Here is a 24,200-nt window from a genome sequence, read left to right as displayed (position 1 = left end):
ACTGCCAGTGTAAAAAAGAAATTATGTATAACAAAATAATAAACTTCAATTTTGTACAGAAGAAACCATCAATAAAACACATAAATTCAACTTTAAATTCATGTTCTGAAAAACACTGTTTCTACAACGTAGAGCTTCTTAAATCTATCAGCCCAAACTGTGGAGTCCAGATATCAGCAGTTTCTAATTGATTACATTCGTGTTACAATGTGAATTAAGCCACAGAAAAACATCACAATCTGGGTTCCAGTGACAGATCAACACATCAGCTTCACTACAGTAGAACAACGCTCGTTTTTAATACGTCCATACTCTTCATTTAATGTGCAGTAAACTTTAAGACCACGACTGATATGGTAAAAAAAGAAATCTCAGACTGGGCTTTTAAGTTACATCACATAATCACAACGATCAGACGGCACATGTGTGAGACACATTTAACACTTAAAAAAAGTTGGCATTTTTGTCTAAGGAAAAACTAACAGCAAGGCCTTGTGTGTTATTTAAGTAAAGCACTATTTCTGCTGATAATGCGTAAGCTTGGACATGAATCGATATCTACTTTTGATCCTGAATAGTGAGAAGCAAACCTGTTCTTTTAAAGTAACTAAACTACAAACAGTTGGCAAGCAGAGAAGGTTTATCATAATACACACAGAATACACACTGTTCTCCTTCTTATTCTGAGCAGGGGTTAGGATATACTGTACTGTGGCTTTTTAACAACATCGCAGCTGTAGGTTACATATCAGAACTTAAGACTCTTCTTCTTTTACAGCTTTAGATCTCAATATAACATTAAAATACTATCATTGTCATCCATGGTTCAATTTCAAGCATTATAAATTGTCTAAATCCTGTCCTACATATGCTCATCCTGTTAGACCAAATTCCAGGTGTGAGCCTTTTACTGTCGTGGTCTAAACTGAGATTCTAATACCTGATCACGTGCGGGGATTTGGTCTTAAAGATGAGTGTCGGTGAACATGGTGTGTTCCTTTTTGCCCGAACTGAAGGCCTTGATGGCGTCCACAAACTCATCTTCCTCCACATACTGAAAGAAACACATGAAGACATGAGTATTTTAAAAGCCTACAACAGTTAGATTACAGCGCTGTAAGCCCGGTGACAGAGACTAGTGTACGATGATGGTGGCGTGCATCGTCTGTGTGAGTCTACTTCTGTTGTTTAGGCCTTCTGAGATCATGCTAAATCAGTTTGTTATAAAGGTTATAATTAAAACCAGCCTTTTAGAGAGGAAGTCTTCACCCAATGCACTGAGCAGGCTGCTGTATACACCGATGTGTAACGATCTGTTGCTGCTGTCATTTCTGTACTTTACTCGTAATTTCAACATAATTTAACAGCGTTGCATTTCTGTCCTCACCAGTCCTGAGTCTTGTCCCAGTGGGTTGTCCCATCCTCCTTCTTCTAACATCAGTGACTTCCTGTCGATCAGCTGACTGACGCTGCGGTGCAAGGAATGCTGGGAGTAGCCCTGGCTGAGGTCTATTTCACTGGGGACCCGCAGGACAGACATGGGGCTGAAGCGTGAGCTGCTGCTGATTATCTTAGTGTCCGTCAGACCCTGAAAGTAGAGTTTTTCTATTCAGACTGGAGTTTTAGACAAACAAGGTGTGCTTTATATCAGCGGTAACCATTTCTCAGTGCATGCTGTGGGTGTAAATCTGCAATGTATCATCACAACAACCTCAAATAGAAACAATAATACAGATATGATTTTCACTGTTATGCATTACACCTCCTTACTACTCACCCTCCTGCAAACTGTTTTACTCTTATAGTATAATGTATGCATTATCTAATCCATGGGATAAAACATGCAAAGAAACTGGAATGTTCCTTTAAGTGCAATTCAAACCAAGAAGAGTTCACATAACTTAAAACAGTTGAAATTCATATTGGCTGTCATTGTCATAATATGAACAATCAACAGGGGGCACTATTCAGCAAGGATTGGCCCTTCAGGACATACAGCTCTGTCTTTTTATCACATTTGTTACACACACACACAAAGCATGCACACACAAACACAACAGACATGCGTAGAAAGTTACCCACACAAGTTCACAATCCCGTACCTCAGTGTACACAGTGAAGCTTTTAAGTATAACGTTGCTGATCTCAACACAGTCTGCTACAGTGTCAAACTGCAGGGGGACAATAAGATCAACATTTAGGGGTTTGGTGATAAACAGAGAAAAGCATCTTACTGTGGGACGGTCGGGGAGGAGCACAGAGCTGGGGAGATGCTTAGAGCACAACTCAGGACACGACCTCTGAGAGAGACACAGAGAGAGAGGATAAAAAAGACAGAATAGAACAAGAAAGATGGACAAAAATGAAAGTGAAAAAAGGAAGCAAAAATTAAATTATAAAAAAAAAATTAGTAGTTATGGTAGTTAAAGGTAAAGGGTGATTTAATGTGAAAACATCAATCAAATTTAAACTATAGTCCCAGCAGGTTTTACTCACCAAACATGTCTACAAAGCGCTTGTTTATGAATAATATGCAGAATAATATACAGGATATAAGTGTGAAGGTAGGTTTCAATATCCTCACAGTTAAAACTGAACCACTTACTCACTAATACAGTCACTAAAATTAATTTCTATTCTAAGAGCAGCTTTCCAGTCGTTGTTTCAGCCCCCTCTTCTGGAACAGAGAAAAAGAATTAAGCTGCTCTGGAAAGTCAGGATTTTATAATAAGTGCATGATCTGCAGACAGGAATAGACATTATTCTCTCCTGCCGACATCGTCACTCTGTGTGTCACTGAGTGTTTCTCTGCTCCTCTCACCATGTACATCTCTCCCCCTGATTTCCTGCTCTTCTGAAGCATGACCAGCGGAGGGCGCTCTCTGGCTGAGGGATTCTTCCTCAGGGCTCTAGAGGGGAGAAAAATAATCACTAAGTGTTTTTTTTGTTGTTATTATTCAGCTTAAAGTGTCTGTTTATTGTTGAGTACTTCTCTTTTGTATTTCAGTCTTCTAACCTTTTACATGCTGTATATGACTTACCTTTGTAGCAGCAGGCCCAGCAGTATGGCGAGCAGAAACAGACCCAGCAGGGACAACAATAAGATGAACCACAGCTCAGAGTAAACTGGTGTCGCTGTCATGCTGATGCCATGTTTACCGCCATCTTCAGGCTCAACAGGACCTGCAGAGAGAGAGAAGAAAAAATACTCATTAATCTTTGATTTAATGTACTCTTTTAAAGATTATTTTGGACAGCCGAAGAGAGAGAGGAAATATGTGGAGGAGAGAGTGGGGGATGAAATGCAGCATGGGGCCGAGGGTGGGAGACGAACCTGCGCCCAGTGCGTTGAGGACTGTAGCCTCTGTGCATGGGGCGCCTTTATAGAGTCAAATGAAGGTGTATAATCATAATAAATGTGTGGAAGGTTTGTGTAGCTGTAGAAACCATTTGTGTGCGTGTGGACTTGAAATTGGTGCCGTCTTTGATATTCACAAAGTCCGAGTTACAGACAAACAAGTTACAAGTTACGAGCTACAAGCACGAATTTTGACGTTTTCTTTACGCCTCAGCAAACCAACCAATCAGCTTGCCTCCACGTTGTCCACTGAACATCCAATCAGAGGAAGCTAAACTCTCCAATCAGGTCGCAACTGATTCTAGCGTGCACGTTCCTGATGTCCGACAACAGGTTTATTATTGACGTAAGAGAGAGGGAGACGAGACAGTGAATGTATTAACTATCAGACTTTGTAATGTTAGACGCCGCTGAAGCGGAGTGTCTGCGTTGGCCTTGTATCACAGACTGCTGTGAAAAAACAACCTTATAACATGGGTAGAACTTTTGTTGAGAAATGATCGACACATTTTTTTATGCATTCATAAATTTAGATAAGTACATGACATTTTTTTCAAATGCACACAAAACATGAATTACAACTGCGAGCTGTGAACATTATTTGCGAGCCAAAATCTTTTTGACCTTTGTTTGACTCCATACGCCTGCTCTACCCACTGAACTAAACCAGCGCCTTTAATGTACTTTTTTTGTGTTGTTGTTTTCTTGTAATGTGTGTGAGTGAGTGTTACCTATGCCTGTGGCAGGGCTGTATCTGATGGTGGGAGTACTCGCACTGCCACTGTTTGTGGTACAGGTCACCTGAAACGACAGAGCTAAGAACACAAAGAGAGAGGGAGAGAGAGCATACAGAATATATATATAAAAGAATATATTTTAGGTTGAAATAAAGGAAACTTGTTATGTAGCGTGATAATTTGTTTTAGGAACACAGACAAAAAGGGAGTAAACATTCTCTGTTGGCTCTAATTTAAAGGAAAACTTCCCTTTCCAGTCTTAATTTTCTGGATGCTTCTGCTGTCATCACTCAAACTCATTCAACTCAAACCTCCAGCTCATTCTGTCGCAGCGACTTCAAATTCTCTGAAACACTCTCTTCACTTCAGCACCTCAATCAAATTATTACCAACCTGACAGCCCAGCACATAAATTGTTATGCATTAAAGAATGAAGTATGTTGACTCAACTTTAAAAACACTTGTGATTTACGATCATGATATCAGTGGCTTATTGCACATTATTGTTATGTGGTCCATGCGGCAGTCAGACTAAGTTAATTAATTGCATCCTTTAACTGTTAAACTGAGGGGCTAAACAGTCTTGGTAATTTATATTTCATATTTTGTAAGAGGTCTGCATTATCTTTATGTGTGTTTATCCATGTAACCGGCTCATATAAGTTTGGAAGATGCAGTATATGTGTGTGTTTGGTGTGTGCGCTCACTTTTCTGTGATGTGCGTGGGATATAGAGGTAGCTGTAGAAGCCCGTGTAGACCCTCAGCTGGCTCTCAGACACACTGTACTCCTTCAGGTACCCGTTGAGAGAGAAGGACTCGGACCAGTCCAGCCAGATGACGGTCAGGTTACTGTCCACGGAAAAAGGAGACACGTACTGCGGGGCTGGAGGGAGAGAGGGGACCAGAGAACACTTGTTTTTATATCTCTTCATTAGGTTAGCAGAGTGGGTGAAGGATTGGACACGTTTGTTACCTTCACTCAGTGTGGTGACAGTTGTCCAGTTGGAGGCAGTGCTGCCCATGTTGTTGAAGCAGGCAGCTCTCAGCTGATAGTTGGAGTATGGTTGGAGACCTGCAGACAACACACTCTCCAGGTCATTATAATGTAGGTCATTATGTTCAGTCATTATAGCATCCTAGTCAATCCTAGAGCTAGCTTTAGGTCTCGCAAGAATTCTGAAATGATCTGATTTTAAGATGTGTTTTTACTGTATTATTGTGGTGATAGTTCCTCCTTCTTATTCTCTGCTTGGTCTCACACGACAATAATTCAGTGCTGCCTTGCTGCCCAGTGTTTTGGTACTCGTGCAAGTAATTTTTTTTACATAAACGGTGTGAGTACATATTACTTTAATAGGTTATTTAAAAATGTCTGCACTTAAAATATCCATGGAGTGACCTGTCACATTGTAGCTCCGCCTTTTCCCAAAGAAACAGATTTCCAGCGGTCCTTCAACGCAAGACAGGGGCACAGGCTGGGGGGGCTGCGGGCAGGGGGAACTGAGATGGAGCTCACAGCTGGAAACAGAGAGAGAGTGAGTGAGAGGGAAACTATGGTGTGTATGTCTGCTCATGCAGTCTCGTCTAACTTTAAACATACTGTATCACATACACTACCAGTCAAAAGTTTGGACACGTTTTCTCATACAAGTGAATGGGAAAGTGTGACCAAACTTTTGACCGGTAGTGTACATATTAAAACAAACTAGACCCATGTTTCTCAACTGGTGGGTCGGGACACAAAAGTGGGTCGCAGAGCTGTTTTTGACAAAAAAAAACGTGTGGCAAAAAGTCGATTTTATTTAGACCATGTGTTTCCTAACATGAGTGCAGAAGTAGTGTATTTTATTCACACTCCATGTATCCACTGATTGGGTCATCCCAGCTACATTTACATTCTTAAAACTTAATGAGCCCGACAGTAGTTACACTTATTTTGCACACACTTCTTTCTTTGTTTATTTCTGTTCAATTCAATTTATTGTAGAGGGAACACTGTCCTCTTATGCACACTATGTTGTGTTTTGTGATGTTGACATTCTGTGATGTTTCATTCCGTTAAAAAAATTCAGATATTTGGGTCGCGACTTGTCATGAGGGAGGTGGTGGTGGGTCCTGAGGCTAGACCAGTTGAGAACCACTGCACTAAACAATGTTCACATTTTAATGTCTTCTTCTCACCTCTCAATGACTCCATTTGGTGCCAAAGGCTCATCCCACTCCAGCTGAACGGAGCGGGAGGTCAGGGTGAGGAGGCGAGGAGGGGGCTGGTGAGCTGGAGGGGCAGCCAGGGTGCGGAGCTCAGTCAGTGGACCCTGGCTACAGCACTGTCAGACATTGGAAATGGAGACCTCAAAGGTTTATTGTATTTCTGAGGAACTAGTAGGACATGTCAGAAAGGCTACATTCACACAATAAACATTCACAGGGTTGTCCTGCAATGAACAAAGTAACACTCATGGGTGGAACAACTAAAAATATACATTTACTGTAGGCAAACAGCTAAAATTAACAAATAATGCTTGACATATTACTCAAGTGGAAAAAAGTTAAAGCTAAAATACTTAAGTACTATCTAAATTACAAAGTTAACTGTGACACAGTTCTTGCATCATTGTGACCACAACAATTTTATGTACATTTCTCAGTCATGCTGGATAGCAGTCATTCTATCCAAGGGGGTGATCAACCTTTTCTTCAAGACATATTTCAAACGAGTTTGCTTCAAGTAATCTATCAAATATCTCAATTTCCACGACTTCACTCTGCTGTTTTGGAAATAGGTATATGAAAAAGGTATATGTTGTAGAGTACAAAATATTTCCAAAAAAGAAGAGATAAGAATCAGGGTGAATCTGTGACCACAACTTCATGATAAAGGTTCATGTAGGAGAATATATTAGTACTATTACCTGGTAACAGGTGCAGGCCTCTACTCCTACCCAGTACTGGGTGTAAGGGTGTAAACCGTGGAGTGTCTGCTGAGAGGATGTTCCCTCTGAGAGCTACAGGAGACGGGAAAATGTGGAGGTGAGATACTTCAAGTTTTGGGCGGACATATAATTATGAAACAAAAAGTTGGCCGGTCGGGAGGAAAAGAAAAGATATACATGTATTGATTACAGGTAACATGGTTGTAGTACAGTACAGAAACAGTACAGAAATCCAGCTGAGAACTCAGTTGTTTACCAGAGTATGGTTGTTGTGCTTCAGTGCGAACACTCTGTAAAGGCTCACAATCCCGTTGGGCCGGGCTGGAGGAGGGATGTCAACGACTGCCGAGGTCTCTGAAACACGCAGGAACCTAGGCAAGCCTACACCCTCAGGAGGGGCGGGGCCTGTTCTCCCATTGGCCCATTCACTGGCAGAACGACCGGCTGAATTCACGGAACACACCTGTCATGAAAACATGTAAATAAATGTCAATATTATGAGCTTCCTTTCACATTTATAATTGAATGGAACTTTTTCCTCTTTTCTGAAGGAGTTCAGCATTTTTATGAACTCTTCATGATGGAGGCTCCTCTTAATTACCCAGAATCCACCACCGCAAAGATAGAAGTCAATTCATCGGACCATCCATCAAAACTAACATCAGCAGTGAGAGCAAAACCTTTTCAACATGCAAACCACTACGAACATATCTGCATGACAATTACTTTTCACCTTCATCAAGGAGTTATTCTCACACGCACACACACCAAACACACACATGCACGGAGTAATCTTATTTGTGTGCCTGTGTTGGGTATAATTAGAGGGTGTACACAGCACAGGGTCAGGCAGGGTGGAGATTTGCATGTGTAAGTCATCTGTAGCCTGTCAGAAGTGGTGCAGAAGGCAGATGGATGGGTCTGAGCTTTACTGTTCAGATTGTGTGTCTGCGTGTGTGTCAGGTGTTGTTTGTAGCTGCGATGTGCGTGCATGCGTGTGCATGCAAGTGTGTTAAGAGTTGAATTAACCTCAATAATAGTCAATTAGGCCGTGATCAATCAGCCTGATTGATCTAAGTGACAGCACAGATGGACTGAGATGGGAGAGGGGAGAGAAGAATGGAAGATGGAGGGACTGGGAACAGGAAGGAGGAGGAGAGGAGGAGGTGTGGACGAGGTATCAGTGGAGAACCAGGAGAGAGTTTGAGCTGTGGAGTTTTGTCATTTTGTCCAAATGAACCTGCTCAGCCCGTGACGGGGTGAGATCTGTATATTGAAATTATGCTTGAGGTTTCCAGTTACACAGACCACCTCCAACATCACAACAAACTTTTGTATTTATGCCAAACTTTGCCTTGTTTTAATGTTCGATAATGTTAATACATTAACCTCAAAAACTACATGTAAAATCTAAGTACCTACTCTTAAAGTTGAGTGTGACTGTCCCTGAATAGTTGCAACATATAAAAAAGTTAAACCATCTTGCCTGCACACACATCAGTCTGGTGAGTCTATTGCACACAGAGTCATTTACATAATAAAACAATCTGAGTATAGTAGACATAGTATTTATTTTAAAGATCTTTACCGTCACTCTGTTATTGAAAAAGTAAAAGCATGCAGATATCAGCTATGGGAAAACAAAAGAAATGTTCCTACTTATAAATACATGAAGTGATGTAAATACTATCAGCATGGCATACACAGCACACAGAGGTCTTTATGTGTGTTCACTGTGCCTTGATGCCTTTTATTGTAACAATGTACCTGTGATTAACAAACGATTACTTTTATTGTAATCACGCTGGTAGCAACATGTTAATGAGACAGAGGCCTTAGAAACAATTAAACATGTCACGTTAAATATCCTGAAGGAAAGTACATCAGCTTTAAGCGAAGTAAACTCTGGTTTGACTTGTTGATTTAAAGAGTTTCAAATAAATCTGCTCCGCCATCATACAACACTGTAACTGCAGCAATAAAAGGTTTCTCCCCAGCAACAACTATGTTCTTCCCCTCGTAGCAACACAGTTAAAGTTTCAACGTGACTTAAAGGCTTTGGGCTTGATTAAAAAGTTTTTGCCACATAGACAGAAGAGAGAGAAAAAGTTCAAAACTAAAGTCGCTGCAGATCACCTTGCCCTTGATCCTGAGCTAAAAGGTACAACTCATTTCTTCGGCCTTATATCATCCACAGACTTTTTACGGCTTTCTCTCCTCTCTCCTCCCATTGGGCCGTGATTTGGCTTATTGGACACAAAATAAAAATATACGCTGTTAGCTGCCATGGCAGCAACGGAGCCGCCATGGCAACAAACGACTTCAGGAAACTACCAGACAGTATTCGAGCATTTTTATTGGACGATTGGACTGCGGACTCGATCGGAGCGCTCTGATTGGCCAACGGAGCCACTTGGCGGGTGCATCTACTTGGGGTGAAGGGGCTAAGTTGTGTGAAAGTGGGCAGTAATTAAAACCAAGCATAAAGCTGTCAATAGGAGCTTATGACCCAGTGTAATTAGCCTAATATGATTTCTCTCTCTGCACTGTGGTGTGCTAAACTGAACTGACTTATCGTCCTTGTGTACGCGGGAAACACAGAGAGAGAGAGGAGGAGAGCCAGAGAGGTACACACACAGATTAACAGCTACATAAAAACAAATCCAGGTAGGTAAGAACATTTGACTGATTAATTGTTGTTGACATGTAGACACCGAGAAAATACAACTTTTTCTCGGAAACTGAGCTCAGAGGTGTGATGGACAACTTTATGTGGTCATCCAAAAACTTGTAACGATTCTTCTTTCCTCTCTGTCCCTGATACACAAACACACAGATGTTTACATGCACACGTAAACACAGAGCACTGCTGCGTATGTGTTTATGGACATCACACACACACCAGCACCTTGCCCACGTAGCCCAATCCCACACTGACAAATCCTCAGGGGACGTGTAGCGGTCACCATTAAAAGGTCTTTCCAATACAAGCTCTGTTACCAAGGGGGCTAACAGTTAATTCGATTGGCTGGCTGGTAATCAGGAAGTGGGGGGCTCTGAGGGCCCGGTGATTAATGGCTCTGTTGCCCGCTCGTCATCTCCCAAAGCTCCTCCCTCCCTCCCTCCTCCTGTCATAAATTAGGACCCTCGTAAATAAAGACGGCACCACAATCAGGGAAACTCAATCAATTACACAGGTTCTCTGGCCTCGGCTCGTATGTCTGACAGGCAGGAATGCTAATGTTATTGTTGCTTCCAAAGGGCTAGCCTGTCAATTAGCAAAGCATCGCACAGCACAACAGCATGAATATGGACCCGTCCATTTACCACCTGTCTGATCACTCGGCTTGTGTGTGAGTGTGTGTGGGCATGTATGGATTACTATATCATTTGGGGTGTGTGCATTCTATGTGTGTGTGTGTGTGTGTGTGTGTGTGACTGGACTTTAGTAAAACATTTCATTGTGAAAACAGGCTGCATCTTCGGATGTGTCAATCACTTCAGATCTCATCTGCAAATGAGGTTCACAGATCACAGTAAAACATTTAAGTCTGTTTCCATGCAGAGGACAGCAAGGAGAAGTTAGGATAGTGATTACAGTTTACAGCTACGAAGGAGAAAAAAGACCAGGATGCAACATAAAAGGGAAAGTTTAGTGCTAATCTTTTATAACAGCAGAAGGATTTGTTTGCATTTGCAACACACACATATCTAAATGCAGAGAGCATTGTACCTGGTACTGGTATGCAGTATACGGCTGGAGTGCTTCATCTTTAAATGTGGTCGAGATATTCCTGTAGAGAAGCGTTGCTGCATCCCGTCTGTGGGTGTCAGTGGTTCGGTCCAGCCTGCGGTACACCTCATAGTGAAGGACTCTACCATTAGGCTGAGCTGGAGGGGACCAGGTGAGTAGAAAGGTGGTCTGTAGGCCGGTGTGTGCATCTGGCCGGAGGTCTAACAGTGGCGCTGTTTGTCCAGCAGGGGGAGCCTCCAGAGTAAGTACAGATGACCAGTCACTGGAGGAGCAGCCCAGCGCTGTGCAAGCCTCCACCCTCACTTCATACCTGCACACAAAAAGAGGCACATATCTTTGAATCAGTGATTTTTGTAAAAGGTGATATACACTTAAGATATAAATACTTCAAACATGACATCTGAAAATGTCTACACAATCAGCCAAATACAAAACAGCAACATGTATGGGCTGTGTAGATGATGGTGTCTCTTGAAAGTGCCACATTTTGTCACCTGGCTTTAAACTAGGCCCTATATGTTCAAAACAATTCAGCAACTGCATGTCATGTTAGATTAATTCAGGAATAGACTGTCCCTGGACACTAAAAGAGAAAACACCTACGTTTGTCTCAGTGGGAAATCATCAAAGGATTACAGAAACTAAGAAAACTAAGGTGGAGCAGTCAACAATCAAAAATCCTGTATGTTTAAAATAATATTTTTCTCAACCGAATGTCTGCTGAGCCAATAACAGCAAGAAAACCAAAATAACGATGTAAGTAATTTAGAAGACATAAAGGAGATGATGGAGAGGAGTGAGGGGGGGGAAGAAGAGATAGGAGGTGATGCAGATGAGTTCAATGGACAGAAGGTCATCAGATAGAGGGGGAGCGATCTTTAGATGATAAGGCTGATGAGCTTTTATTATCTGAATCTTATCACCACATCCACGCGCTCACACATTTAAGCACACCAACATGAACACACAGGAATAAACACACAAAATGGAAAACGTAAATGCTACTCACAGACATACACACATCAACAGTTTGTATGTCTACACTGCTTTCTTTTTCTGAGACAGAATCAGAATCAGGGTTTATTGCCAACTAGGTTTACACATACAAGGAATTTGTTTTGGTGACTTTGGTGCAGAACAATTAACACAGAACTAGAATAAAAACAACTAAAAGACTTCAACAAAATAAGATAAAAAAATATGTATAATACAAAATAAATACAAAAACAGGAACAGTCATCTCATACATACGTACATCGTTAACTCCTCTCGCTGTCTGTCACTCTCTAGTTCTTTGAGCAGTCTTGATGATGTCCCTTTGGCTGCTTGTTTAGGAGGCTGTTTTTCTCATCATCATGGTATTTGCATTTTGACAAGTGCGTTAATATCCAGATTTATTACTGTATTTGTCCCCTGACAAAGTCTTTAGGGCATAACAGTTGAAAAATGGCACAAAGATGTTTTTATTTTACTTGTAAACTGTCCTGCTGCTTTTTTCATTAATTTCACTATTTAAAGCTTCAGCACCTCAATCAAGTCTGATACGGGGTGAGCAGTTTCTATCTTTGAAACTGTCCTGCTGTAAAAATGTGTGACACTTCCGAGAAGAGATTTGATAAATATATACATAATATGAGTTACTTTTTGCTTGCTCTTTCCTTCTCTTTTTCTGACTCATTATAACCAAAATAAATAGAAGTTTACTCCAGTTTACATAGGCTCACTTTGAGTTCAATCTTTAAAAGATATGTCAAATATGGCCATCTGTTTAATACAATGACAGATACAATATTAAAAATAAAACTATTGCTTAATTAAAATGAGAATGAAGCAAACGTAGCTTTCTTATTAATTAACTGTATTATTAACTGTAGGGCATTCTGGGTAGTGGTGGTTTGTAAAGTGTCCAGAGTGGTTTTTTTTTTCACCAAGAGATGGCACTCTGTTCCCTTCTTTATCGTCAGCTCTTCCCTCTTATTCCTCCCCATACTTTCCTACATCACAGCACTTATTATAAATGGAAACAGGGAGCTGTTTAGCTTCTTGCCCATTTTAGGAAATGCAGTTGAATGAAATGCAAAATGGATTTCCTTGAGCTTTGCATTGAAGAAAAACATCTTCTTTCTACCTATACATGCACCATACAATACTCCCAAACACATTCTGCATAAAGAGCTAACTGTGCTGGAGACCTGCACTGACTGACCTGCGGTAAGCAGCCAGCCCATGCAGAGTGGTGTGTCGCTCAGAGAAGTCTCTGTCCTCTGGAGTGAACACAGTGCTGGTGATGCTCAGTCGGACTGGGTCTCTGTGATGGACAGTGTAACTCACAATGTCTCCATTAGGACGGGCTGGAGGGCTCCACTCTACTCTCACCTACAAAGAAAAATAAGAGCATAAACAATTTAAAGCTGCATTTTAAAGACAGTGTTAAAGTAAGCATCAGCATTAGTTATATGCTGCTGTTCATACAGACTAAATAGATGAATGACTTACCTGGCTTGGTCCCAGAGGTGTCAGTGTGGGGAGACCGACACCAGAAGGAGCTGACGGGTGAGTCTTTGCTGTGGCTGCTGCGCTGCTCGCTGCCCCTTTGCTGTTGTTGGCCCGGACAACGTAGCTGTATTTCACGCTTGGCAAAAGAGTGAAGTCGTGGTAATGGGTCTCTGTGCCGACGTAGATAACTTCACCATCTCTGCGGAGTTCATACCCTGTGATGATGCCATTTGGGTGCTCTGGTGGTCTCCAGCTGACCTCCACGGACTCTGGGCCAGTGACCTTTAAAGGAAACAGAGCTTCAAATAGTTTGGAGCTCTGACACTCAAACAAATCTCAACCAAATAACAATAATAATCTGAATTATAGCATGAATTATATTGCTAACTTGATAAGAGAGGTTTCAAACCTTAACAGTCGGGGCAGGCAGGCCAATGGGAGGAGCCTCCTGAGTTACAGCAGACATCATAGTGCTTGTGGAGCATCCACCATTGGTACAAGCTAACAGAACCAGCTGATATGAAGTGTGCGGCTGCAGATGTGACAACATTGTATTTTGTTCTCGTCCACGATACACTTCTTTGTTGTTCACGTTCAGCACATATTCAGTCACCTCTCCGTTCTGTGTCAGAGGTTTACTCCAGGAAATGTTCAGACTGTCAGATGTGATGGAGTCGACTGTGGGAGCTTCCACTGTGGCAGGTGGAGCCTCTAGAGTTGTGATGTTCGTGTGAGGGCTGGTGATGCATCCCTCTGATGTGCAGGCTATGACTGAGTAGCTGTAGAAAATGAAAGAATAGAACAAAAGTTTGATCATCTCTACAGAATATTACACATTTGTATGTGAGAGCTGTTTGGAAACCCGACATGGTAAGAGCAACGAGTAATACCTATATGTAGAAAACGGCAGCAGGTCTTCATCGGTGTAGCTGAGGACAGTGGGGTCAAAACTAAAAGAGAAGCTGACATTGTTTCTCTGAATCCTGTAGGACTGAAGGTCCCCGTTGGGCTCCAAAGGAGGAGTCCAGGAGACCAGCAGCTCACTCGGACGCCCTTGGAGGTGACTCACTGTTGGAGGAGCTAGACCACGAGGAGGAGCCTGTCTGGTAGTCACGGTTACCCAGTTGCTGCTTGTGTGTCCAGCAGGGTTGTGAGTACGGACACTGAACTCGTACTGTGTCCAGGGACGCAGACCAGTCACTGTATATGTGAAGGTGTCGGCATGTTGTGGAGAGGATTCTCTGAACAGCACCTGTTTAGAGATTATTATGGATGATTAATGTTGATTAGTTGTAAAGTAAATAACTTTAACTTACACAACACAGCTTCATTTACCTTTCCTCTTTCAACATGGTCGTCATTACTTCTCCCCCTCCCCACTTCCTCCACACTTCTCCCAAGTAAAAAATACTCTCCGATGGGCCCGTTGGGCTGTGAGGGAGGGCCCCAGCTGAGTGACACGCTGTCTGGGCCGATCAAGAGAGGCCTGGGAGGAGGCTGGGAGGCAGGTGGGGCTGCTGCTGTGGTGACTTGCTGAGGTGGGGTGCGTGTGCAGCCCGCTGAGGTACAAGCTTCAAGCGTCAGAGTATACGTGGTCCACGGCTCCAAACGACGAAACAGGAAGTTGCGTGATAGTCCGCTGAATTCCAGGTTCCCCTCGCTGTACAGGTTATACATCTGGAGAGGAGATGGAGAGCAGGGACGATGAAAGAAATGAACGAAAGTAGGAGAGAGGGAAAATAAGTATTAGTGGAGTAAATGCAGTACTTGTGTCATGTTTGTCTATGTAAAATATGGTATCTATCTGATGTTTAAACTGTCTTTCACTAAGTGAGTCTGATATCTCAGAGCTCCGTCTGCTCAATGCTGTGTATAAACTATGTTATGTGTGTACCGTGATGATTCCATTAGGAGCACTCGGCTGATCCCAGCTCAGCAGTAACGCCCGGCCCTGCTCTCGCTGCTCCACTGTGAAGTTAGCCAGGCCGGCTGGAGAAGCCTCCAAGGTCCTAATGCCGACCCACAGACTGGACACACTACCTGAAGGGTTACAAAACGTCTCAATGAAGAGGTTTAACGGTTGGTGCTCATAAAATGTGTTTATTCAAGATTTTAAATGCCATAATCAACCTACCTGCTGCGTTCACAGCTTCCACTCGTAGACTATAATGACTGTATGGTTCAAGACCGTAAACTGTGGCTTCTAGGACTGAACCCTGAGGAACAAAAGAGACCAAAGTATGATGTGTGGAGCGAATGAATGAGTATTAGTTCAGAGAAGTCAGAAAAGGAGAAAGTACGAGAAGAGAGGGATGAGTTGGAGACTGTCTTAAGGAGGAAATGTGAGACAAAGGAGTGATTGGGCGAGAGTTGAAAGGAGAAATAAAAAAGTGCAGATTGAAAAGGAAAAAGGGAAGAGGGTAGTGTGGCACAGCGAGGGAAGAGAGCGAGAGGAAATTAGTTACACAAACAAATCCGGCATGAATAAAAACCAGTGCATCACTCATTAAAACGGGGAATGAAAAGGAACAGTGAAACAATGGCGGGCTAAGATGACATGACATGGGATTTGTGATATCAACATTTCAACATACAGGCTCTGCGTCGGTGAAGTAAGCACACACCAGAGAAGTGGCAGAGACAGAGAGAGACTGGCAGGCAGACGGGCGTCCCTTATGGGTGAATTCAAAGCTTCCAGATTGAGTGTTTATGTCACACATGCACCCTTTCATATCACACACACACACACACACACACACACACACACACACACACACACACACACACACACACACAAACACACACACACACAGACGCAGGCAGAGCGAGTGTGCCAGTAGCTTTAGGCAGTGGGACCCAGCCCAACACCCTGGCAGACACAGGGGCAGTGTGTAAGTGTGTGTGTGTGTGTGTGTGTGTATTGGAGTGGGAACACCATTTACTAATTGATAAGAGACACACTGTTGTTTCAAAAGGCCCTGGCGTGCGATGACATGGTAGTCAGGGAGCACTGCGCTCCAGGATGTAGCATTTGTTTGTTTGTTTTATTTTATGACTGTGAGCTTTAAAGCAGCTATGAGAGCGACGTCTCTCTGCGTGTGTGTTTGAATACATTTGTGTGAATGTACAACACAGGAGTCGATATTTTTTCATGTTGAGTCTGCAGTTTTTGTTTATTCTGGACTTTATGCTTACACATAAGCGAGCATATGTAAAGAGATTAACTGGTAACCCACTTCAATGCGCCTGCAAGAGGATCAAAAAGGCTCCAATTCAAACTGAATCAAATGAAAACCCTGACAAATCACCGTAGCCTGGCACCAAGGATGAACTGTCTGAACAACAAGCAGAATGCATGTATTCACTGTTTTCATGTCTGCGAGCCAACGTGTTTTTCATCCACAGTAAAATAGGATTAATAAGCCCCTAGACACCTAGACACAAGCTAAATCCTCCTGCAAATCACAGCACTTCTCAGCAGAGAGGGAGGGAGGGAGGGACAGAGAGAGGTGGGGAGAGATAGAGAAAGAAAGGGGGAAGCTGGAGAGAGAAAAGAAGGCTGGAAGAAAAAAGAGATAGAAAAGACATTAAATATATATAAGTAAGGCGATGTAGGACAGTGAATTAGGCAGGAGCGATGGAAAAAAGAAGTAAGTTAATAACTGATGAAAGGAGTAGAAAAGGGGAGGAGAGAGAAAGAGACTGAGTGAACGGGTAAAAAAAAGATGGAAAAAGCTCAAGTGGGAGAGAGAAAAAAAGATAGATGTTGCAAAAGGGAGAGACGGATTAAGTGAGCAAGAATGAGAGATCTCTCTACCTTAAAAGCCAGTGAAATATGTGAGGCATGTGGCCTATAAAGCGGTTAACATATGCACATTGTCAATAGCAGCATCTGGCGCTGGCAGCTTTTATAGGAGCGTGGAGACTCTGCTACACGCCTCTAGATGGCAATACATTCAAACACTTTATCACTGAAACACACCACATTAACGGTCTGCTCCAACACACACACACACACACACACACACACACACACACACACACACACACACACACACACACACACACACGCACACACGAATACTCAACAATCAAGCACTATGAAATTCACCACCTCAGCCTGCTAACGGCACACAGACGGAGACGCAGACAGGCTGTAATCAAATGGTGCAACACTAAAACACACTACTATTACATTACATTAACAGCTCCCTCTATAACTATTTCAGACACGCATACACAAACAAACAGCATCTTATAACACACAAAGCAAGGAAGATGCAGGCAAGCACATACGGACAAAACTACCAAAGGAATAATGAGATAAATAACAGATGAAGGATAACTCTAACATCTTCTAATCTCTGCTGTTAATGCAAACAAACAGGAGCATAGAAAATACTTCCAACAGGATATCTCAACCTTATATTTGCACGGTGCACGGTTGTGCTTCATGTATACTTTTCTACACTGTGCAGCATCTGACCTTGACGTGTGCAGGACTAAAAAGTTGAATCTTCAAATGCTCTTTAGCAAAAACCAAAGTATATTGCAACTTTTAATTTAGCTCAGGTATTTATATACTCCCTGTATTTAGGCCAGGTTCTAGTGATGCTAACTGCATCAGTAAAATCTAAGCTGTAGTGATTGTCCCAGCCTGTAGCATAAAGAAGCTGCTTCTCATAAGAGGCCGTGTTTCTGTTCAGACTACTTTGAAAAATCGGCCAACCTACGAGCCCACATGAAAAGCTAAAATGTAAGATCTGACAGCAAAAGGTTCAAGTGAACCTTAATTCAGTGTGCATGGGCCAGTGTGTGCGGATGATCAAAGTCGCTAGTTAATCATGCCAAATGCAAAAGAACAGAGGGGGAAGCAAGGAGTGAAGAGAGAGAGAGAAAAGAGGGGGGAGTGAGATGGTGAGATTTGCACAGATATGAAGGGAAAAAGGTGTAAACAAGACCGAGGGAGAGAAAGGGAGACGACGAGGGGAGAAGAAGAGAAGAGACAAGAAGAGGTCTTGCTAATTTATACATTAAAGAGCCCTCAGATCTTACATGGTTCAACACAACTTAGCATTGAGGGCCAGGAAGCAATCTATTCAATCTTTTATTTCCTCGTTCTGTCTTCTCTTTGGTGTGTGAGCTGAGCAGCAGCAGGGGTCCTCTGGACAGTGTGTGTGTTTCTGCACGTGTAGCCTATATGAAAGGGTCAGTGTGCTCCTTGAGCCTTGAGCCGATATATCTGTATCAGAGTTTATTTATGTGCATTTGCATGTATCCTAACAAGCCCGCATCTGCATGAATCATATTTTGTACCCATGTGTCCCTAGAAGTGTATGTGTGCATGTGTGTGTGTGTGTGCATGGGCACAGCTGTGTGTGTGATATTCAGGTGGAGAGGCATGGTGCGGCCGGGGGGACAGTGTGTGATACTAATTAAGAATAACCATGTGTATTTGTCAAAAGAATTATGCTGATTATCTCACAAAGGCCCCAGCACTAGGCCCCGCAGAGAGACCGAGACAGAGAGACGGACCAGCATTAGCATATGGCTACACACACATGCATGCACGCACACACACATGTATTCTCTTTCTATCATTTTGTCTCTCACACACACACACGCACACACAGAAGTGCAGGTAAAAGTAAAGTGGGTGCCTAAGAACAAACATGAAAGAACCATGTCTAATGATAGGTGAATGAGATCCAACTGGTCTGCCTGAGGGATGTGTCTCTCTGCGGCCTTCTTTGGCCTCTCTGCTCTGTCTTATTAAGTCCTGGAGAGATAAAAAAAAGCACCATGCTGTTTAACCTTTTATTATCTATCTAAGTGTTTGGAGAGATTGGTCTTATGATCAGAGATGATTCAATGCAGTTTCACTCAATTCAGTTTGATTTAATTCAATTCAATTCGATTCAGTTCTCAAGTCCGGTCCATTAGTACAAGCTGTGTCCTGACCAGCCCTGTGAGCACAGTAATTGTTTTCGGAGGTTTCTGAGGTGAGCCAGTGCACCACACGCTGCTCTCCCGCGCCCCATGCCAAGCTCTCAAGCCAAGTTTGTGCGAGTGTGTGTGCGTGTGTGTACGTATTTATGCGTGTATGCCTAATTCAGTGCTGCTGGAACAATTGCCCTGCGTTTGTTTGCAAATGCCCTGCGTGGGTGTCCCTGCTAGTCAGTGTGCGTTAGACAAACCCTGACACATACAGACGTTTGTGCGACACACACACACACACACACACACACACACACACACACGCATGCAGAAACACACAGACACACAGAGTGCCATCAGGCATGTGTTTTGTCTGTGGCCAGCACAGACATAGAGAGGGACTGCAGGGGTCTGGAACAGGCATGCCCACTTCACACCGACAGCCATGATTGGCTTTGGCGGCTCCAGACCCCAAGAAGCAAATTTGGTGTGCATATTTGCATGTGTGTGTGTGTGTCTTCATGTGTGTTTGTGTGTGCCTGTAAAGTGGCCAAAGACCAGTGGACAAATTCTGGCGGGCAAGGGAAAGTATGCTTAAAATTCACAGATATCGCCTGAATCAAAAATGAGCACCAGTTTGTTTATGAATGTGATTTTATCCTAGCTTTATTTTATCAGCTGAGCCGATTCAATACAAGAAAGTAGTATTTTTACTAGTGACTGGTTGGTAAAACTAGCATGTACAAAATAACCCTGTGTAAAAGCGCCACAAAAGCCGCTGTGACATAAAAACTATTGTAGAATGTTTCTGTAACTTGGTGGGAAGAAATGGGGAACAACTGAATTAAAACTAAGTTGAAGATCTCTTCTCTAAGTTTCTTTTAAAGCTGTTAATTCGATATTTTTAATGCAATTATGACTGACCTCGTTTTAGGCCAATATAGAATACATCACAAACTGAGAACCAAAGGTTCACATGGAAGAGAAACAAGACCATTATAAATCTGAGGTAGGGCTGCATAATTAATCAAATATTAATCCTGATCATGATTTTGGCTTTCCAAGATTACATAATTGATTGACGGCAATATTGACGTTTAAAATGCGTGCTCTGCCCGTACAAAACCCTGCTGCATATCAGATAAAGTGCCTCTGAAACTAACAGCCACTCCCCCAGGGGGTGGTTGTTTTTCATTACGATCTCAAAATATACTGTATTGTGTTGTGGAGGTGATGTTAAGCAAGAAAAAGTAAAATGCGAAGAGTGCATTAAACTTGTGTCTCTGACACAACTAACTTTTTCAACCACCTGAAAAAACAGTGCAGCATGATGAGTGTTTAAAGGCCAAGAGGAATAACATCACTGCTCCCCGTCCTTGTCCAGCATCAAGTCAGACGTCCATAACAGCAACGCTGTACAGTGTGACACCCGATCCACCCAACTCCCAAAGAGAGACCAAAACTACCAATGCAATTTGCTTTGCATGTTGCCTCTAGAAGATGCAGCAAATTCAGACAAAGAACCAGTTAAGTCTTAATTTGATGCAAAATGTGTACATGAGCCAGAATGTAGCACAAAACTGAACTCAAAGGTTTGCTCTGTTTTTTTTTTAAATGTGAAAGTACATTAAGAAAATGTCCCTAAAATTAATAAATAATCGTGATTAATATTCGTGATCTCAATATTGATCAAAATGATCATGATTATGATTTTGGCCCTAATCTGAGGTACTGTTATTTATATTAGATTTAACCAAGAGTGTCTTGAGATTTCACTTGATCGAGGGTGGTTGATCCAAACACACATATATCATGCAATTACATTAGACTTCTTCTTCGGCATCCCTGTCACATTCAAACCCCTGACATCGGATTGATGGATATACTGTAGATGGAAAATATATAAAAACAAAGACTGCTGACCTGACAGGACTTAGTGTTCCACACTGCTGCCAAAAGTACAGCCCACTACCAAAACAAACACAGACAAGGATTCAGCTACTAGTTTTGTCACATACACGCACATGCACACACATGCAGAAACACACACACAAGCAGAAACACACACACACAATAGAGTTGAACAGTCTCAGTCATCACAAAGATACTTTTTCCCGCTCTCTTCCTTATAAGCACTCACACTCAGCATTCCTCTAAAGTGACGACCATCATATTGCAGTTGCCTCACTAAACACCCATCAAGACAAGTGGAGAGCACTACAGTGGATGGTGTGGCCTCTTCACAGACAGACACACAATAACTCACACCCTGTCATTACTGAGGGGAAAAAGAGAGGGAGGAAGAGGAAGCAGGAGAAAAGAAACTCTCTTGACAAAAAAAAATCACTTGAAAAGAGTGAGAGGCAGACAGAAGAAGAGGGGACGGAGGGGGCAAAGATGGTGGATGAGAATAACATAAAAACTGTAATTTGGGACAGAGGCAGAGAAAACACAGATGGGAATGTAGTGATGGAGTGATGGAGGGAGGAGTTGTGAAAAACATGAGGAGACAGAGAGAAAGATTGCAGTGAGGAGGGATTGTTGCAGCCTGATTATTTGGCTGTTTATGCAGAATGCTGAGGACCCTCCAATCAGAGTTGGAGACCTCTAACTAAGGGGTCTGATAGGCCGAGGGCCTAACGAACTCTGCATCTCAGTCTCCTTATTCTCTCCTTTAATCCTTCCTTCCTCTCTTCACCTGTGTCCTCTCCCCCCTCTCACCCTCCTCATGGCTGTCTCCTCACCCTCTGTGCACTCAGCTCTGCATTTCTCTCTCACCACCACTCCTTTGTCTCCCTCATTTGTTAAAGGGTGTCACTGAGAGCAAGGGCAAAGCCTTGTCTTTCCTTTTTCTATGACCACACTCTATCCTCCAGTTCCTTTCTTTGCTGGTTGAGCAACACAGCAGCCAAAACTGCACAGCGAGTAAAAGAGGGTTCAAAGCAACGATAGAGTAAAGTTGTTGCAGACTCTGTTTCTGTGTCAACACATCAATTTACTTCAAAATAGGTGAGTCAAAATGAAACACATCTTTACTGTGCACCTCCAAGAATACCCATGTATCAGTCTGAAACACATGTCAACATACGATATGACATGCTTTAAGATCCCCTCCAGTGAAAATCAACTGTTTAACCTTGTAAACATCTCCATGTGGTGTTCTTTATGTGCTACGAGACATATCAGGGACAACATCAGCATTATCTCCACAGCTGGGCCTGTCTGCTTTTAAACTGCAGTGTACCAAGGACAGGCTGAACAACACGTTTTCAGATTGGCAGGTTTGAGACGTCACAAACCTAAGGAGCCAATCCCGTTAATGGACGGGGTGACGCTATGCATATCATTGTGTGTAACCTATGGCAACCACTTCAGCGATGCGCTGTAACCATCATCGTCATTTTTGCAAACTCACTACTGACTACTTACGTTAACGTTACTACTACCAAGTTGCCACTAAACGATGGCAGAGACTTGTTTTGTTTTCGCAACAGAGCGGGTGGTTGGAAATGTGCATAGTGGGCGGGGCCTATGCAGATTAGGGAATTTTTAATGAAGGAGAAGGAGGAGATGCCTTGGGAGGATTTTTACAAGGTAATTAAATGTATTTTGCAGAAAAGAACATATCAGACACAATTTATTATTTCAAGCAGAGCATTTTATATGTCTTAAAACATGACTGGAGCTGGGCTTTAAGTAGGCCTGAACCATGCATCTGTATTCACACTGTTATCACACCACGTGTTTAACACTATTACTTATTTGGGTTAGGGTTATCTTATCATTCAACACACCTGCAGACCATTCATGTCTAAGTACTCACCACATATTCTGACATGTCCAAACTTATCTACGTCACAATACTGCGCATGCCTAAACTCGACCGTTCTGACTGTGCAGGTCACACACACGCATACACACACACTCGCACACACACATATCCTGAAACCTCATGTCGGCTTTGAGACACAGTTCGCCGGCTGGCCCTCGCTGTCCCCGCTCTCTCTGACGGGCTCTTAATGGTAAACTAACAGATTGTAAACATGCTGCTAGCCCTCTCTCTTTCTCCTCTCTTTATATTAATCACTCTCTCTTTCTCTCCATCTCCTCCTCTCTCTTCTTTCCACTCTCTCCTCTTTCACTTCCCTTTTACCCCGGTTCACTTCTTCCTTCTCCCTCTCTCCCCATCCCTTCATTCCTTCTCCTCCCTCTCTCTCTCTCTCCCTCTTGCTTTTCCTGGGGTATTTTTTAAACAATGTGTCCTTCATGTACGGTTGGTTACGGGGTGTACAGAAGGACATCATTAGCGCTGGTGGTTAAGCTGTAATTTACACCATTACCGAGGTAGGGGCCATTTTTATTGCCTAGTAAATTTCAGCTCTGAAATATTTAGACCATATGGCTCAATTTGTGTAATAACCTTAATTTCCAAGCACCCTTCAGCTCCCTTCAGCGCCGGCTGTTGTTGGCGGATGGCGGAGTGGTGTGTGTACACATTCGTATGTGTGCGCACGGTTTGAGCTTGTAGCGCACACACGCACACACTTCCTTACACGTACACAGAAACATGGGAAAAAGGTGAGCGCGTATTCTACACACAACCTCTTACATACACTAACTCTCTTCAGCACGCTCTCACAGATTCATTCATTCACACACACAAAATATACGCACACACACACACACACGCACACACACACGTATGTATGCATGGCGGTAGCAGATTAATAGGGTGTCAGCTTGTGTTTGGGTGAGGGAGCGTCAGGCGTCGGCCAGATGGTTCTCAGGGATGATGACTGTCAGGGGTCCTGCTCTGATCAATGGGATGTATTAATACAGAACACACGCACACACACACGCACATTGTTGAACACGCACACACAAATAAAAATATGTTATGCATGCACACAGGCACACATGCAACCATATTCAGACATATGTATCCACATAGAGTAACACACACACACACACACACACACACACA

The 24,200-nt window shown here is 42.8% G+C and overlaps 1 protein-coding gene across 1 annotated transcript in view; it reads right to left on the bottom strand.

The window, feature by feature from the left end:
* Positions 1-964: 964 nt before the first annotated feature.
* ush2a (Usher syndrome 2A (autosomal recessive, mild)) overlaps positions 965-24,200 on the bottom strand; it is a 201,605-nt gene continuing 178,369 nt past the window's right edge. Inside the window, exons 76-95 of the mRNA XM_069660129.1 lie at positions 15,414-15,495; positions 15,174-15,319; positions 14,615-14,956; positions 14,170-14,531; positions 13,689-14,058; positions 13,280-13,561; positions 12,990-13,159; positions 10,763-11,093; positions 7,286-7,492; positions 7,009-7,101; positions 6,278-6,423; positions 5,496-5,614; positions 5,070-5,168; positions 4,803-4,979; positions 4,090-4,173; positions 3,042-3,183; positions 2,822-2,909; positions 2,103-2,171; positions 1,388-1,588; positions 965-1,054 (exon numbers count right to left, since the gene is read on the bottom strand). Coding sequence (XP_069516230.1) covers positions 965-1,054; positions 1,388-1,588; positions 2,103-2,171; positions 2,822-2,909; positions 3,042-3,183; positions 4,090-4,173; positions 4,803-4,979; positions 5,070-5,168; positions 5,496-5,614; positions 6,278-6,423; positions 7,009-7,101; positions 7,286-7,492; positions 10,763-11,093; positions 12,990-13,159; positions 13,280-13,561; positions 13,689-14,058; positions 14,170-14,531; positions 14,615-14,956; positions 15,174-15,319; positions 15,414-15,495 — 3,600 coding nt within the window. The remainder of the gene's footprint in view (positions 1,055-1,387; positions 1,589-2,102; positions 2,172-2,821; positions 2,910-3,041; positions 3,184-4,089; positions 4,174-4,802; positions 4,980-5,069; positions 5,169-5,495; positions 5,615-6,277; positions 6,424-7,008; positions 7,102-7,285; positions 7,493-10,762; positions 11,094-12,989; positions 13,160-13,279; positions 13,562-13,688; positions 14,059-14,169; positions 14,532-14,614; positions 14,957-15,173; positions 15,320-15,413; positions 15,496-24,200) is intronic.

Source organism: Semicossyphus pulcher, unplaced genomic scaffold (genome assembly GCF_022749685.1).
Source record: "Semicossyphus pulcher isolate SPU_LCO1_2020_fin unplaced genomic scaffold, fSemPul1.0.p SCAF_1, whole genome shotgun sequence".
Taxonomy (NCBI): domain Eukaryota; kingdom Metazoa; phylum Chordata; class Actinopteri; order Labriformes; family Labridae; genus Semicossyphus; species Semicossyphus pulcher.
Note: the sequence above shows the minus strand (reverse complement) of the source record. Positions and strands in the feature narration are given on the sequence as shown.